The 13748-nt window shown below is 40.1% G+C and overlaps 1 protein-coding gene across 1 annotated transcript in view; it reads left to right on the top strand.

Moving 5' to 3' along the window:
• LOC145405462 (irregular chiasm C-roughest protein-like) overlaps positions 1–13748 on the top strand; it is a 185318-nt gene that overhangs the window by 155639 nt on the left and 15931 nt on the right. Inside the window, exons 11-12 of the mRNA XM_080276807.1 lie at positions 3581–3613; positions 5626–5661. Of these exons, the coding sequence (XP_080132933.1) occupies positions 3581–3613; positions 5626–5661 (69 nt within the window). The remainder of the gene's footprint in view (positions 1–3580; positions 3614–5625; positions 5662–13748) is intronic.

The raw sequence follows: 13748 nt of genomic DNA, 5'->3' as shown, positions 1-13748 counted from the left end.
AGACGACTCAGAAAAGGACTTAAAATATTTGAAAGAGTTGGAGGGTGGGTGTGAGTTTATGCAGAAGAGTGAGACGAAAGGGTTTTGAGAGAGAGGATGTGAGAAAGTGTGAAAGCGAGAGACGTCTGAGTGTGTCCGTCTCGTCAATACCACGATTCTTTATTTCACTATATTTTTCCTTCTGACAAATTTTAACTACACTCTCCTCACATCAACTTGGCCAAAATTTTCGTCCATATGCAGCTTATTTCACGTAGCTCAGAGGGAAAAAATACTAGGCTCTACTTTTCTACAGCACTTCTTCGTGACTAGGATGATACTCTAATACTAATCTGTTATTACAACTAGGTATTCAAGATGGAAAGATGGCAATTTCAGGTCAAGTTAGAGGAAATGGACTACAGTACAGATGTGAATATAAACGCGCGCGCACGCACGCACACACACACACACACACACACACACACACACACACACACACACTCTACTTCTCTCAATCTTTGTCAGTCTGTCTGTCTGTCTGTCTCTCTCTCTCTCTCTGAAGGATAAAGGTGGGTTAAGAATACGGCCGGAATTAGTTATTTTTCCTCCACAAATTGTCTGATTATGAAGGACGCGACAGAAACTGAATAAAGCATATGGACCTGTATTCTCGAAGGGTAACGAAGCTCCCTAACAACTCCTCCTGAGCGATTTATTTTCAATGACTGGTTAATATCTTGTCTTTTTTTTTTTCTGAGTATGGCGATATTCAAACGATTTACGCAACAGAATAGGACAGTAAGGTGTAATATGTAAAATAAATCGCTTAGGAAAAGGTGTGAGAGAGCTTCCTTAACGTCACCTGGTTTACATTCTAAGCATTCATTTCCTCACGTTACCTGTGTGTGTGTGTGTGTGTGTGTGTGTGTGTGTGTGTGTGTGTGTGTGTGCCACTTGTCTCATATCCATCATTGTTTTCTTTTCATCTTCCTGTCCTCTCTCTCTCTCTCTCTCTTCTCTCTCTCTCTCTCCTTTTCCTTCACCTCCTCTCATCATTTCTCCTATATTGATTCACATTCTCTCCCTCTCCTCTTTTCTTCTTCTCTTCTTTATCTCTTTCACTAATATGTTACTTTAAGTCTTAGGCTCTTCTCAGTCTCGTTATTTCTCTCTTTACACCTCTTCTCTCTCTCTCTCTCTCTCTCTCTCTCTCTCTCTCTCACTCTCTCACCTTTCAAACAATATACCTTAGTGTTTTCCTCTTACCGGATATTACGTTGATGTTATTGGAGGTAAGGACGGAGGAAGGGAGAGAGGGAGGGAGGGATGGGAGGGAGAGGGAGAAAATAGTGGAGATAGACAGAGGGAGAATAGGAGGGAAGGGAAGAAGGGGGAAGAAAACAACAGAACAAGGCAAGTGAAGTAAGGAAAGGAGAGGAGGGAGAGAGATAAAGACAGAGGGAAGGAGTGACATTGAACAGATAGTGAGAGTTGGTTGTGTGGTAGGTGGGGGCGCTCACCATCCACTCACTCAATGTAGTGCTGCTCTCGGATGTCTGCCCTGTCCTCTCCTCCATCCTTCTTTCTTTCCATCTTCTTCTATCTTTCTTTCATTCTTTCCTCGTCCTTCTGCCTACGGGTGACTTTACACTCCCTCTTCTGTCTTTCATTCCTTCATTCTTTCCTCTTTCTTCTGCCTATGGGTGACTCTGCACTGAGTGACAAGCCAAATGGTTTTCTGTACACCAGGAAACTATTTACTACGCTGAGTGGTAACCACATAACCAAATTTTGGCGCCTGGTGGTTTAGTGGGTAATTATTGTGCTCCAATCGGATTGAGCCGGTGAAGGTTTATGTCCATGGGGTGGTTGGGGTTTATTGCTCACGTAATGCCACTCAGGGATGAGTGAGGTTGGTCACTCTCATCTTAAATGTCAGGACCAACTGCCTAGCCCCGGGGTCCTACGCTCCTCATGAGGCAACGTAGGATTGGATGATGGATGGATGGATGGATGGATGGAAGGAAGGAAGGAGGGGGAGGGGGTAACGAGAACAGAAATTAAAGCAAGGAGAGAGGGTGAGAGGGAAGGGACGATGAGTGAAAAGCGCAAGAAAGGAAGGAAGAAAAGGGGCGAGGGGAGAACTCGGTACCATAGGGCTCTGAAAGAAGGAAATAATTAAAAGAAGTAAAATTAATTGGGCGAAAGTCGGAAGGAGGGATGGAAGGAGAGAAAGCAGGAGGGAGGGAGGGAAGGGGCGGAGGGAGAGAGGGAAGGATTGAAAGAAGGGTGTAAGAGAGGGGAGGGAGAAAACAGTGAAATAATGATATGAACGAGGGGGGATGGATGGAGAGAGGGGATAGAACAAGTGAATGATACTGGATGAGACGTGGGAGGAAAAAGGAAGCACGGAAGACTCAAGAAAGATGGTAGAAGTTATTGAAAGAAGGGATGTGAACGAGAGATGAAAAGGGAAAAAAATTCAGTAAAAACGAAAGACGAAACGAAAACTGAAAACCGGAGGAAAGGTAAATCATGCACCTGGAAGAAACGTAAAATAAGAAACAAAGAAAGCGAATCAAACGAGAAAAAAAAAATGATGGCAAGAGAGATCAAGTATGGGACAAAGAAACAATGACGAAAACAACGCTAAAGAAATAAAATCCATACATACACAAAACATCATCATCATCATCATCATCATTATTCTCACTTGCCTATCGACCACACTTTAAGGTATCTCCCAGCGTTCCCCACACAGTCGTACCTGTTGTTTGACCGACAAACATGTAAATTTAATCCCTAAGCTGATTTTATTTTTATTTACACACACACACACACACACACACACACACACACACACACACACACACACACACACACACACACACACCTCTTGTTCTCCCATCACAAGCGACCCTTGGCAACCTCCTATCACTATTGCCATCTCGAAGTAATTACACGTTGTTTTTGTTTCCGTATTTCCAAAAACGTTCCGATATTGCGATACCAGGGATTAATAATACAACCCAACTCTGGTAAAAAACATAGTGGGGTATCACCGAAAAATAAAATGGGAAAGGTGTTGGAAAAATAAAGAAGACTGTGTGCAAACGGCAACGTGTGTTTATTACTATTGTGTTGCCAAATGATTGCTGATTTGTTACTGTAGTTTTTTTTTTTTTTTTTTAAGCTTTAGTAAAATTTTTGCTTTTATACACCTGCCTTTTAAGTAAAAAGGTTTGTTTATTCATAACCACTTAATTATTTACTGTTCATATACTGTATATTTATGTTTTATATAGTCATTATATTTGCAGTGATCATTTGTTGGATCCTTTATAATGCTTTTTCACTAATACGTTTCTTCAGTTGTTTCCACTTTAAGGTAACTTTTTATATGTTTGCTTCATATTATTTTTTGCATGTCATTTCTTTATGTGCTGACCTCTTTCATTCCCACTGTTCACATAGGCATTTGTCGCTCATGTGTTTGTTACTTTTTGATTCATGAGAATTATTATGCCTACTAAGTTTTTCGTTGACTTGATTCTATGTTAGTTAACCTTATTTCTTTCTTTTGTTAACCCATACTCAGCCGGGACGCGTCGCTTGCGTGGCAGTGTTTACGGTGAGTCACGTGGTTTGCACTGTTTACCTAAGTCACGTGGTTCTATTGTTTACACACGCTTAATTCAGCACTGTCATGTGGTTTACTTTTCCTGTATAAATCACACAGCTATAATTAGTCTTTAAGGCTTCACTGAATAAAATAATAGTCACGTGGTTCATATTTACGTATAATTCACGTAGTTACAACTGTTTGAAGTTTATTTTAGTAATATATTTGCAGATATTTTATTTTTTTGGGATTATTAGTTTATTTCCTGACTTTCTGCTTATTTTCTTTTCACTATCAAATTAACACCCTTGCTTACCAATCTATCTACAGCATCTACCTGTTTATCTATTTATCTCCCGTCTCTCAATTCCATGCACCACTCGATTCCCCTTCCAAGTTCCCGTTCCGTCTCTCCTAATTCCATGTTCCAAGCTCCCCTAACAATACCATTTCGAACAGACCTCCAATTACCCCTTCCAGATCCCCTTCCAAATTCTTAATCTGATTCAAGGTCCATCTCCAAGGAACCAAGTCTCAATTCAAGGTCACATGCCAAGTCACAGCCTCTCCAGGTCCCCATTCAAAGTCCCCCCTTCCAAGTCCCCTTCCAGGTTCCCATTCTAAGTCCCCCTCCAGGTCCCCATTCTAAGTCCCCTTCCAGGTCCCCATTCCAAGTCCCCCTTCAGGTCCCCACTCCAAGTCCCCCTTCAGGTCCCCATTCCAAGTCCCCCTCCAGGTCCCCATTCCAAGTCCCCCTCCAGGTCCCCATTCCAAGTCCCCCTCCAGGTCCCCATTCCAAGTCCCCCTCCAGGTCCCCATTCCAAGTCCCCCTCCGCGTCCCCATTCCAAGTCCCCCTCCACGTCTCCATTCCAAGTCCCCCTCCACGTCCCCATTCCAAGTCCCCCTCCACGTCCCCATTCCAAGTCCCCCTCCACGTCCCCCTCCACGTCCCCATTCCAAGTCCCCCTCCACGTCCCCATTCCAAGTCCCCCTCCACGTCCCCATTCCAAGTCCCCCTCCACGTCCCCATTCCAAGTCCCCCTCCACGTCCCCATTCCAAGTCCCCCTCCACGTCCCCATTCCAAGTCCCCCTCCACGTCCCCATTCCAAGTCCCCCTCCACGTCCCCATTCCAAGTCCCCCTCCAGGTCCCCATTCCAAGTCCCCCTCCAGGTCCCCATTCCAAGTCCCCCTCCGCGTCCCCATTCCAAGTCCCCCTCCACGTCCCCATTCCAAGTCTCCCTCCGCGTCCCCATTCCAAGTCCCCCTCCGTCATATAATATTAGATCTTGCCAAGGTGTCAAAATAACCCGAGCATTATATTACCGCCCTTCCCCCTGCCTCTCTCTCTCTCTCTCTCTCTCTCTAACTTCACTTGATCAATGCTGGGTTGTATGTTGCTTTATCCAAACTAAGTACTGTAATAATAATAATAATAATAATAATAATAATAATAGTAGTAATGAAGAAACCTACTGTAAACTGGAACCTATTCACCTCCATCCCATAAAATTCAATAAACTTTACAGTAACAAAAACACTAATATTATCTGGTAATGGCACTAATAATATAATAATTTTAATAACGATGATGACGATAATAATAATAATAATAATAATAATAATAATAATAAATTAGTAAAGAAGAAAAATGATGATAATAATAATAATAATAATAATAATAATAATAATAATAATAATGTCAAAACAATAACACCACACTACAACAATAAAAGACAAAACTTAATAATAATAATAATAATAATAATAATAAATTAGTAAAGAAGAAGAAGAAGAAGAAGAAGAAGAAGAAGAAATAATAATAATAATAATAATAATAACCAAAACAACAACACCACACTACAACAATAAAAGACTAAACTTAAACCTATTCATCATTAAATACCCCAAAATCTAAAGAAAAAAACTAATAAAAAAAAAGAATTATTAAAAGAAACGAACAAATCTGACACAAAGCTTTAATTACAATGACATTTTTTTAACATTTCATTGTGTTGCAGATTACCTCGGTCGGCGCACGGTCAGGTTTAGCAAAGGTTGGTAACACTGATCGTAAAAATGAATGCAATTGTTGGTAACGCTGTATTCCCCATAATTTCGGTGTTAAAAAATGTAGCAGTGTAATTCAATGTATGTAAAAAATTAATTCTTGGTGGTACTGTAATAGAAGCTTCTGAGTAATAGTAAAAAAAATGTTGGTAGTGCTGTAAAAAATTTCACTGACCAGATGACACAAAACATAATAAACTGCATAGTATTTTCGCCAACTACTGTAAATACAAACATGACAACTTGTTTTGTAGCACTATACACTTACTATAGCCTACTGTAAATAAAAACACTTGTTAACTCTTGCCAGCACTATATTTCCACTACCTTCGCTACAAAAAATTAATTAGTTTTTGGTAGCTCTGGATATTCATTAACTTTCCTGTAAAAAAAAAAAAAAAAAAAAAAAAACACGTTGCACGGTATTGTCATTTACCTCGCTGTAAAATAAAAGAATAATTTTTCCCTATTAGCATTGTACTTCCACTAATTTCGCTGTAGCTGCTGCGTAACAAAATTCGCTAACTGACGGAACTTACGCTGTATGTTATAAATGTTATGTCGTTTGTTTCATGTTTCATCATCTGTGTATACACTTTATGTTGTTTCTGTGTAGTTCGGTTGGCAAGTCTACATTATTTATTTATGCTTACTCTACGGTTCCTCCTCCTCTTTATCATCATCATCATCATCATCATCATCATATTTGTCAATGTAACGCCCACCTACAGACATACAGGCGTGATGAATGTGCTCAGGTGCAGGGACGCCTCTAAGTTGTGTAAATTGATATGTACATTTTGTGTGTGTGTGGAAGATATTTCGGGGAGGATGGCATTATATTATACTAGATGTATATATACGCCGTATTTATGATCCTCCGTAGTGAATACCACGCGCTTTCCTTCTTTTTTAATGCCATTAATTTTTGACGAAACATTAAATTTTCTATTCGCTATTTAATACCTGCTTTAAAAAGCCTAATACAGCACTGAACATAATATTTTTGGGTGTGTTCTGTAATATTTGTGATATCGTGAAAGTTGGCAACTTTAAAGTGTGCTTTCAGTGAGGCTTGAATTAACATATATCTGATTCTCTGTGCCACACTGCTGATCCCTTGTAGTGGAATATTAATTCTTCTTTTCCGGTCTAGTACTTATCCTCTTTTTTAATGTAAGCTGATATACTGTACTCGTACAGCACTGTTTACATCTCTTAATTTGGTGTTGTTTAGGTGTTGTGTAATGTGTGACTGTGCATATATATATATATATATATATATATATATATATATATATATATATATATATATGCATCTATGAATGTATGTAGGCATGCATGAATGTATTTATGTACAGTACGTTAGGTGGGGTTGGTAATGATTTCCACCTGATTCTCTATACCATACTGATGATCCTCCGTTGTTTATCAATCAATTATCCCTTCCTCTATTATGCAAAGGTTTTGGGAGGTTATAATATTTATCTATCTATTTATCTATCTATCTATCGACTGTGTGTGTGTGTGTGTGTGTGTGTGTGTGTGTGTGTGTGTGTGTGTGTGTGTGTGTGTGTGTGTGTGTGTGTGTGTGTGTGTGTGTGTGTGTGTGTGTGTGTGCGCGCGAGCGCGTGCTGATTGGCTGTGGTGCTGTACAGTAAACAGATTATTGAGAATTCTATGAAATCCAAAACCTATGCTCTGTTGTACAAGACCAAGGAGAGAGAGAGAGAGGCATACACACTTCCCTCTCTCTCTCTCTCTCTCTCAAACTTCCTCTTGTCAGTTTGTGTGTCTAGTTTCAAGTCTGTTTGATTACTAAGGATTTACCATGGATGAACTGAATCGTCTCTCCGTCAGACGAATCTACGTAGGTTGATTGTAGTGTCTTATCGTTGTCTGCATTCTCCTGTTAAAGACGTGGTGATTTTTATGTGGATATCGAGAGAGAGAGAGAGAGAGAGAGAGAGAGAGAGAGAGAGAGAGAGAGAGAGAGAGAGAGAGAGAGAGAGAGAGGGTCAATCACTATCTTCATGTATCCATAACAAAAGTATTCATAAAATTGTAAATGTGAGAGGAGAGAGGACCAGTGAAGTGAACGAGAGTGGAACGTAAAATGCCCAACAGAATATACAAAGCCATTTAAAGATAGACATTTAAAGGTAGGCATTTAAATGAAAGTTTAAATGGGGTAAGTTGACTAACACATAATGCAGATAAAACTACAGGAAAAATATATAACCAACGTAGAGGTTATTCCAGGGCTGAATGTAGCTAAATGGCTGTTAACTGCCAGAATAAAAACAAAAAGAAAAAATAGGCATCGTACCAAACCAGTTAACCCTTTCAGTACGCTGACTATAAATCAAATTACTACCTCTGGTCCAGACGTATGATTTAGCTTTAAGGGAACGTCTAGCAGCGAAGGGGAATAGGAAACATCTCTACTGAACTACATTTAGATCTTCGCCAAACAATATCAAATGGTAACAAATACTATAGATATAATGCACACTACATCTTTGTACTGGAGAGGTTAAAACAGAACATAAGGGAGCAACTATCAACTTCACCGATCCTGCCTCCCAACACTGAAAATCCAACTAGGACAGTATTCTACGTGACACAGAAGGCTCCGTAACACCTCTTTCTAAGCGATTTATTTTGCATATTACACCCTACTTGCATGGTATTTATATAGTTATAATATCAACACAGTTTGCATTAGCAACATACAAGGGGATGTTGAGGTATAATGTAAAGAATATTTTAAAATTCGTATTGTTGGTGGATTAGGGGACTTCATAGTACCTTTTGGTTATTTTTCTTCCATATTATACCTGAACACAGCCTTGTATGTTACTTAAATCATCTTCATATCACACAGTTTACATCAATAGTATAATCCAACATTTCCAAGGCTGCTTAAAATACGATACATAGTTAGAAGGACCATCCAACAAAGCCTTTCGTCCGTCCATTGCCTTGCATGTTACTTAAATGATCTTAATATCACACAGTTTACATCAATAGCATAATCCCACGACATTTCCAAGGCCACTTAAAATGCGATCCAGAGTAAGAGGGAGCATCCAACAAAGCCTTTCGCCCCTCCCGCCTACCAACAGTGACCAACCAACCCGCCACTAACTCCCCGGCAGTTACGCTCCAAGTTACTAATCACAGGAGCGTAGTTAGGGCCCCGAGTTTGCCTTGTTACGGCTCTCGACCAAGTAGTTAGGCGGTAGTTAAGAGGGGCCATTACAGGTGATTACAATACTCCACGACCCTGTTGGTGAAGGAGGGAGGGAGGGAGGGGGGGGGTCATAGCAGAACTGTCACCCAGCCAATCGCAAAGCAGCTTCATACTCTACCTCGATTCTCACTGGCTCTTCATTTAGTCGGCAAGTTACGTAAAAGTGAATGTGGACGACTGGATGTATGCATATTGTTTACCTGATAATTTAGCCAGCCATCACAAACTGTTAATAGTTAATGTAAAAAGGTATGAAGCAGAAAGCAATTATTTTTATTTAACTTCGGAGAGATCGCTGCCAGTGACGGGGTTGAAACAATATCCACCAACTCCTTCAGTTCCAAGACGTTTTTTATATTTCATTCTTTTTTCCAGTAGATTTTAATTAAACTTAGCAGACATTTTGCCATCCAAGTATATAACGGTTAGTGTGGAGCGCTGACATACTGCTGGCTGAAGGATGAGGGCTGTTTACTTTTTAACCGAACCAACAAGACTGACGATTACACTTATTTTAGCCAAGGAATCATATTATAAAGCAATGTAGAAATACGATGATGTCACTGGCCGAAAAAATCTGCGCTCTTTACTTGTCAATTTAGGCAACAGTTCATTATGTAGTTATATGTAGGTGACTGTGATGTTCCTAGTTTTAAAGAGTTAACTTGTTCACTCGAAAATAGCTTGTTATGTACAGGGTGTCTGACAACATCTTTCTGGACTAACAAAAATTCACTGTGTATAAAGGGTTTAATATACAGATTTTTTTTATTTTTTTTATTATGGATAAAACTGCTTTGTAAAATGAGAGGTTAATTTTTCCATGAAGTAAAAATTGTATACAAACGTTGAGTTGCTTAAACGCAATATATATTTTTTCAAAGCCCAGCGACCTTGTGAACATCTCTATTATTCTTGTTGCTGCCAGACGATTATATTTAACCCAGGGGCGACTATTCGATCTGAAGGCGTTAATTAATCCCTATATTACTAGGTCACTCTCCTAAGATGAGAGGGAAAATATTTAATGCAAGAATTAAGCATAAAATACACCACCGTGCTGATAGTATTATTTTAGCCAACCAGCCACATAACTCTTGCTGAACTACCAGATATCCAGCTGGTGAAGCGTTCTAGGCAATTTACTTGTTAATTCAGCTCTTAGTGGGAGTAGCAGTACGGTTATTGGCTGAAGGAAACTACACTAATTACCTAATCCCTTGTTAATTTACCCAAGCAAGCACATAACGCCTGATGGAGAGGGCAGTGTTATGGACGGCCAAATAATACCGCAAGGATAAACCAAAAAACTAATATATATATATATATATATATATATATATATATATATATATATATATATATATATATATATATATATATATATATATATATATATATATATATATTCCGGTATATACATAATCGAACTGAACTGGATAATGCTGACTGCCTAACTCCTTAAGGTCGAGATAATTCCACAGCTGAATAAAACAGCGTGAAGACAGCACTACTTACCTGCCAATATAACCACCCATAATGACACAATACTTCACAGAATATTCCCTAACTCATGACTACTCTTTCGTTAGCTACTTCACTCACATCACATCTTTCGTATTTATCCCTTGTGTTTTACGGGATAAATTTAGCCTCCATACGCATGAACGCTTAAAGGGCCAGTCAGGAATCTAATTTGCTCAGTACAGTCTCCGGGGACATGCAATTCTATGGCCCTGCTCGCGTCCTAACTACTTTGGCCTCGTTAAGGTAGATTTCGTAACAGTAGCGTCCTTGTTACGGTAGATTCGTCCACTCTGGCCTCGTTCAAGTAGATATCGCTATACTAGCGTCATTGTTATTGTAGATTCGTCTCTGGCCTCGTTAAAGTAGATATTGTAACAGTGGCGTCCTTGTAACAGTAGATTCCGTCGTTAAGTCCAAGTTCTCGTAACTATCAATTTCATCACAGCAGACTCTTTGCAACAATAGTCTTCTCGTAACAGCAGATTAATCCTCATATTCAGGCTCTCGTAACAAGTCACTACATCCACGTCCTTGTCACTAAGGATTTGACAAGGAGCCTGTACGTGGTGGTGCTGTGTACCCTGGGTGAAGGAAAACATCTGAGGCGTCCATCCAAGAGCCACACCTCCTCATATCTCCCTGAACGTCGCCGTTGGAAGGACCCTGGTACGACCCTGGTGAGGCGCTGTTTACCACAATGGGGCGGCGGATCCCTACTGGCTGTATGTACTGTCCTGTGGCTGCAAGACGGTCCCCATTGAAGCAGTTGCTTACTTGTACTCGACGGGACAGCTTGGTCAGACAGATCAAAGTTAGGCGACAACAGCAACAACAACAACAACTCGTCACCAAAACATCATAACAATGTTATCTTCGTAACAAATTTCATCGTAACAACTTTTCAAAACAAAACCCTTCGTTAAATAGTTTCGTCTTAAGAACAGTCTACTTCGAGCTGTAGCGTCTTCATAACACAAATGTCTTCGTAACAGTGGCGTCCTGATAACAAGAAACCCAGCCAGGAATAAAGGTGAATGGTGGATGAAGAGTACACGAGGGTCAGTCCAAATTTATTCCTTACTAGTTCGGCTGCAAGGAATGAATTCAGACTCCACCTCATGCATTCTTCATCCAGAGCTCACCATCCTGTCACACAGTCACATGCACATGTGTGTTTGAAGAGTTAGAAAGTAATGTAACTGAGGAAGGCGCAGATCAGTCTCCAGGAATAGGTAATTCTATGACCTCGCTAGCGTCCTAACTACCATGACCTCGTTAGGGCAGTGTCATCTTTATAACAGCCTTCTCACAACAACAGGGTGTCCTCGTAATAAATAAAAAAGCAATTATAACAAATATTTACTATATCCTAGTCCTCTTCACAACTGCGTCTTTGTAATAATAGTCCATTCATAACAAATCTCTTTGTAATAACAGTTTCTTCGTAGTAATAGTCTCTTCGTAACAAGAGATTTTCGCCATTACCTCCTCCTCGTCACAGATGCCGCTGCGTAACAACAGTCCTTCTAACAATACCATCCAAGTAACAATAGTGCCCAGGAAAAAAAAAAAAAAAAAAAAAAAAAAAAAAACCTGGCCATGCCACCAATGACCGCTTGAAGGATTGAACTGTAGTGGCACTGAGAAACAGGTCATTTTATGGTCCTTGCTCGCGTCATAACTATCCACCCTGGTCTCATTACAACAGCCTCATCCAAACAATAGCATGTCTTTGTAAAACTCTGGTTAGAGTCTCTGTTTCAATACTGTCAAGTTTATAAAGTATCATCGTTACAATATAATCCCTGATACGGTTTTGCTCTCGTAACAGTAGAGTCGTCGTAACAACAGTCTCTTAGTAAAAGTAGCGTCACCATAACAACATTGTCCTCGTTGTATCAGCGACTTCGTATAAACAGTCACTCCGGAACGACAGCTTTTTAGCAACAACAGGGCAGTTCCATTCTTCCATCTTTATCACATCCACATCTCGCCACATCAACGTCCTCGTCATTGTTGTTCTCGTACTAAGGTCCAAATGCCTGAACACGACTTGTAACAGACTTGGAAGTCGGGCTGGGAAGTCCAAGCCCAGGCTCACGGTTTAATCAAGTCGGACTCAGCCAGCCGGACTCGGCCGTATGCTGAATCGAGGCTAAAGTCTGACTTCTCAAAGTCGGGTTCAAGTCGTGAACTTGGGGTAAACCTTCTACTTTTTCAGATCAACCAGTCACAGCGCCAATTTCTGAATATTAATTTTAGCAAACATGGCAAGATTTACTAAAACATTGAACAAAAAAGTAAAATAACTGATATCTACAGTCAGTGGTCAACATGTACGTCGTTTCCTCGCCGAAGCTTAGTGAGACCACATACCGTTAAGGGTTTTAAAATATTATAAAAGCATTATTGTAGATTATGTGATAATGATCACTGTATATAATTTTTGTCCAAGGTATTACAAGAATTATATAATTACACATATTCTCACTCGGGACATACACTTTTAGCCATGTCCTGGCGGCGCGGTGGGGAACGTCAGAAGTTCCCAGTGTGCGGCTCCGGCTCGAGTCCCGGCGAGAGCATTTCAAGGAGTCTGTGGGTGATGAGGTGACGCCGCTCTCACCGGCTGACCTGACTCACTCGCACCTGACTGGTGATAAAAATTGTAGCAGCCGTGGCTCAGTGGGTTAGAGCGCTCCGCTCTGACCGAAGGGTCGGAGATTCGAGTCCACCCACGGGTCATTGGTAGACATCAGCAAGAGCATCCGGTCATAAAGTGCTACACGCTCCAAACCTAAGTCTTCTTCCCAGGGGCAACGCCTTAGCCCTTACAAAAAAAAAGGGGGGTACATGGCGTTAAAAAAAAAAAAAAAAAAAGAATATAGCAAGAGAATGTATCTCTTGAGAAAAATCTCTATTTTGATTCTCCAGTGGTGAAAGTTAGAAAAAAAAAAAAAAACGAAGTACTGTACAAGAACTGCATAATAGGCTACTACGTTATTATCATTTCAGTATTGATGGACAGTAACTGTTGTTGTAAGACTGGCCTACATTATGATCCTGCCAATCACGAAAACTAGTAAAGAAATGCATAACATACATTATGTTAGTAGTGAAGGAGAGAATGAATACTTGTCTGACATGCTACTATTCCATTTGTATTGTACATATTTCAAGTGTCAAAGGCAGCTTTTATATCAAGTACTGTATAATAAAACCTATATTATTACTGCAGTACAAGTTATATTACGTGAAACAGGAACTCCAAACAGGATATACCTGTACATT

Source organism: Coenobita brevimanus, chromosome 67 (assembly GCF_032717465.1).
Source record: "Coenobita brevimanus isolate Jiangsu-jjx chromosome 67, ASM3271746v2, whole genome shotgun sequence".
NCBI lineage: Eukaryota > Metazoa > Arthropoda > Malacostraca > Decapoda > Coenobitidae > Coenobita > Coenobita brevimanus.
The sequence above is the reverse complement of the archived record's forward strand: the minus strand, read 5'-3'. Positions and strand labels throughout refer to the sequence as shown.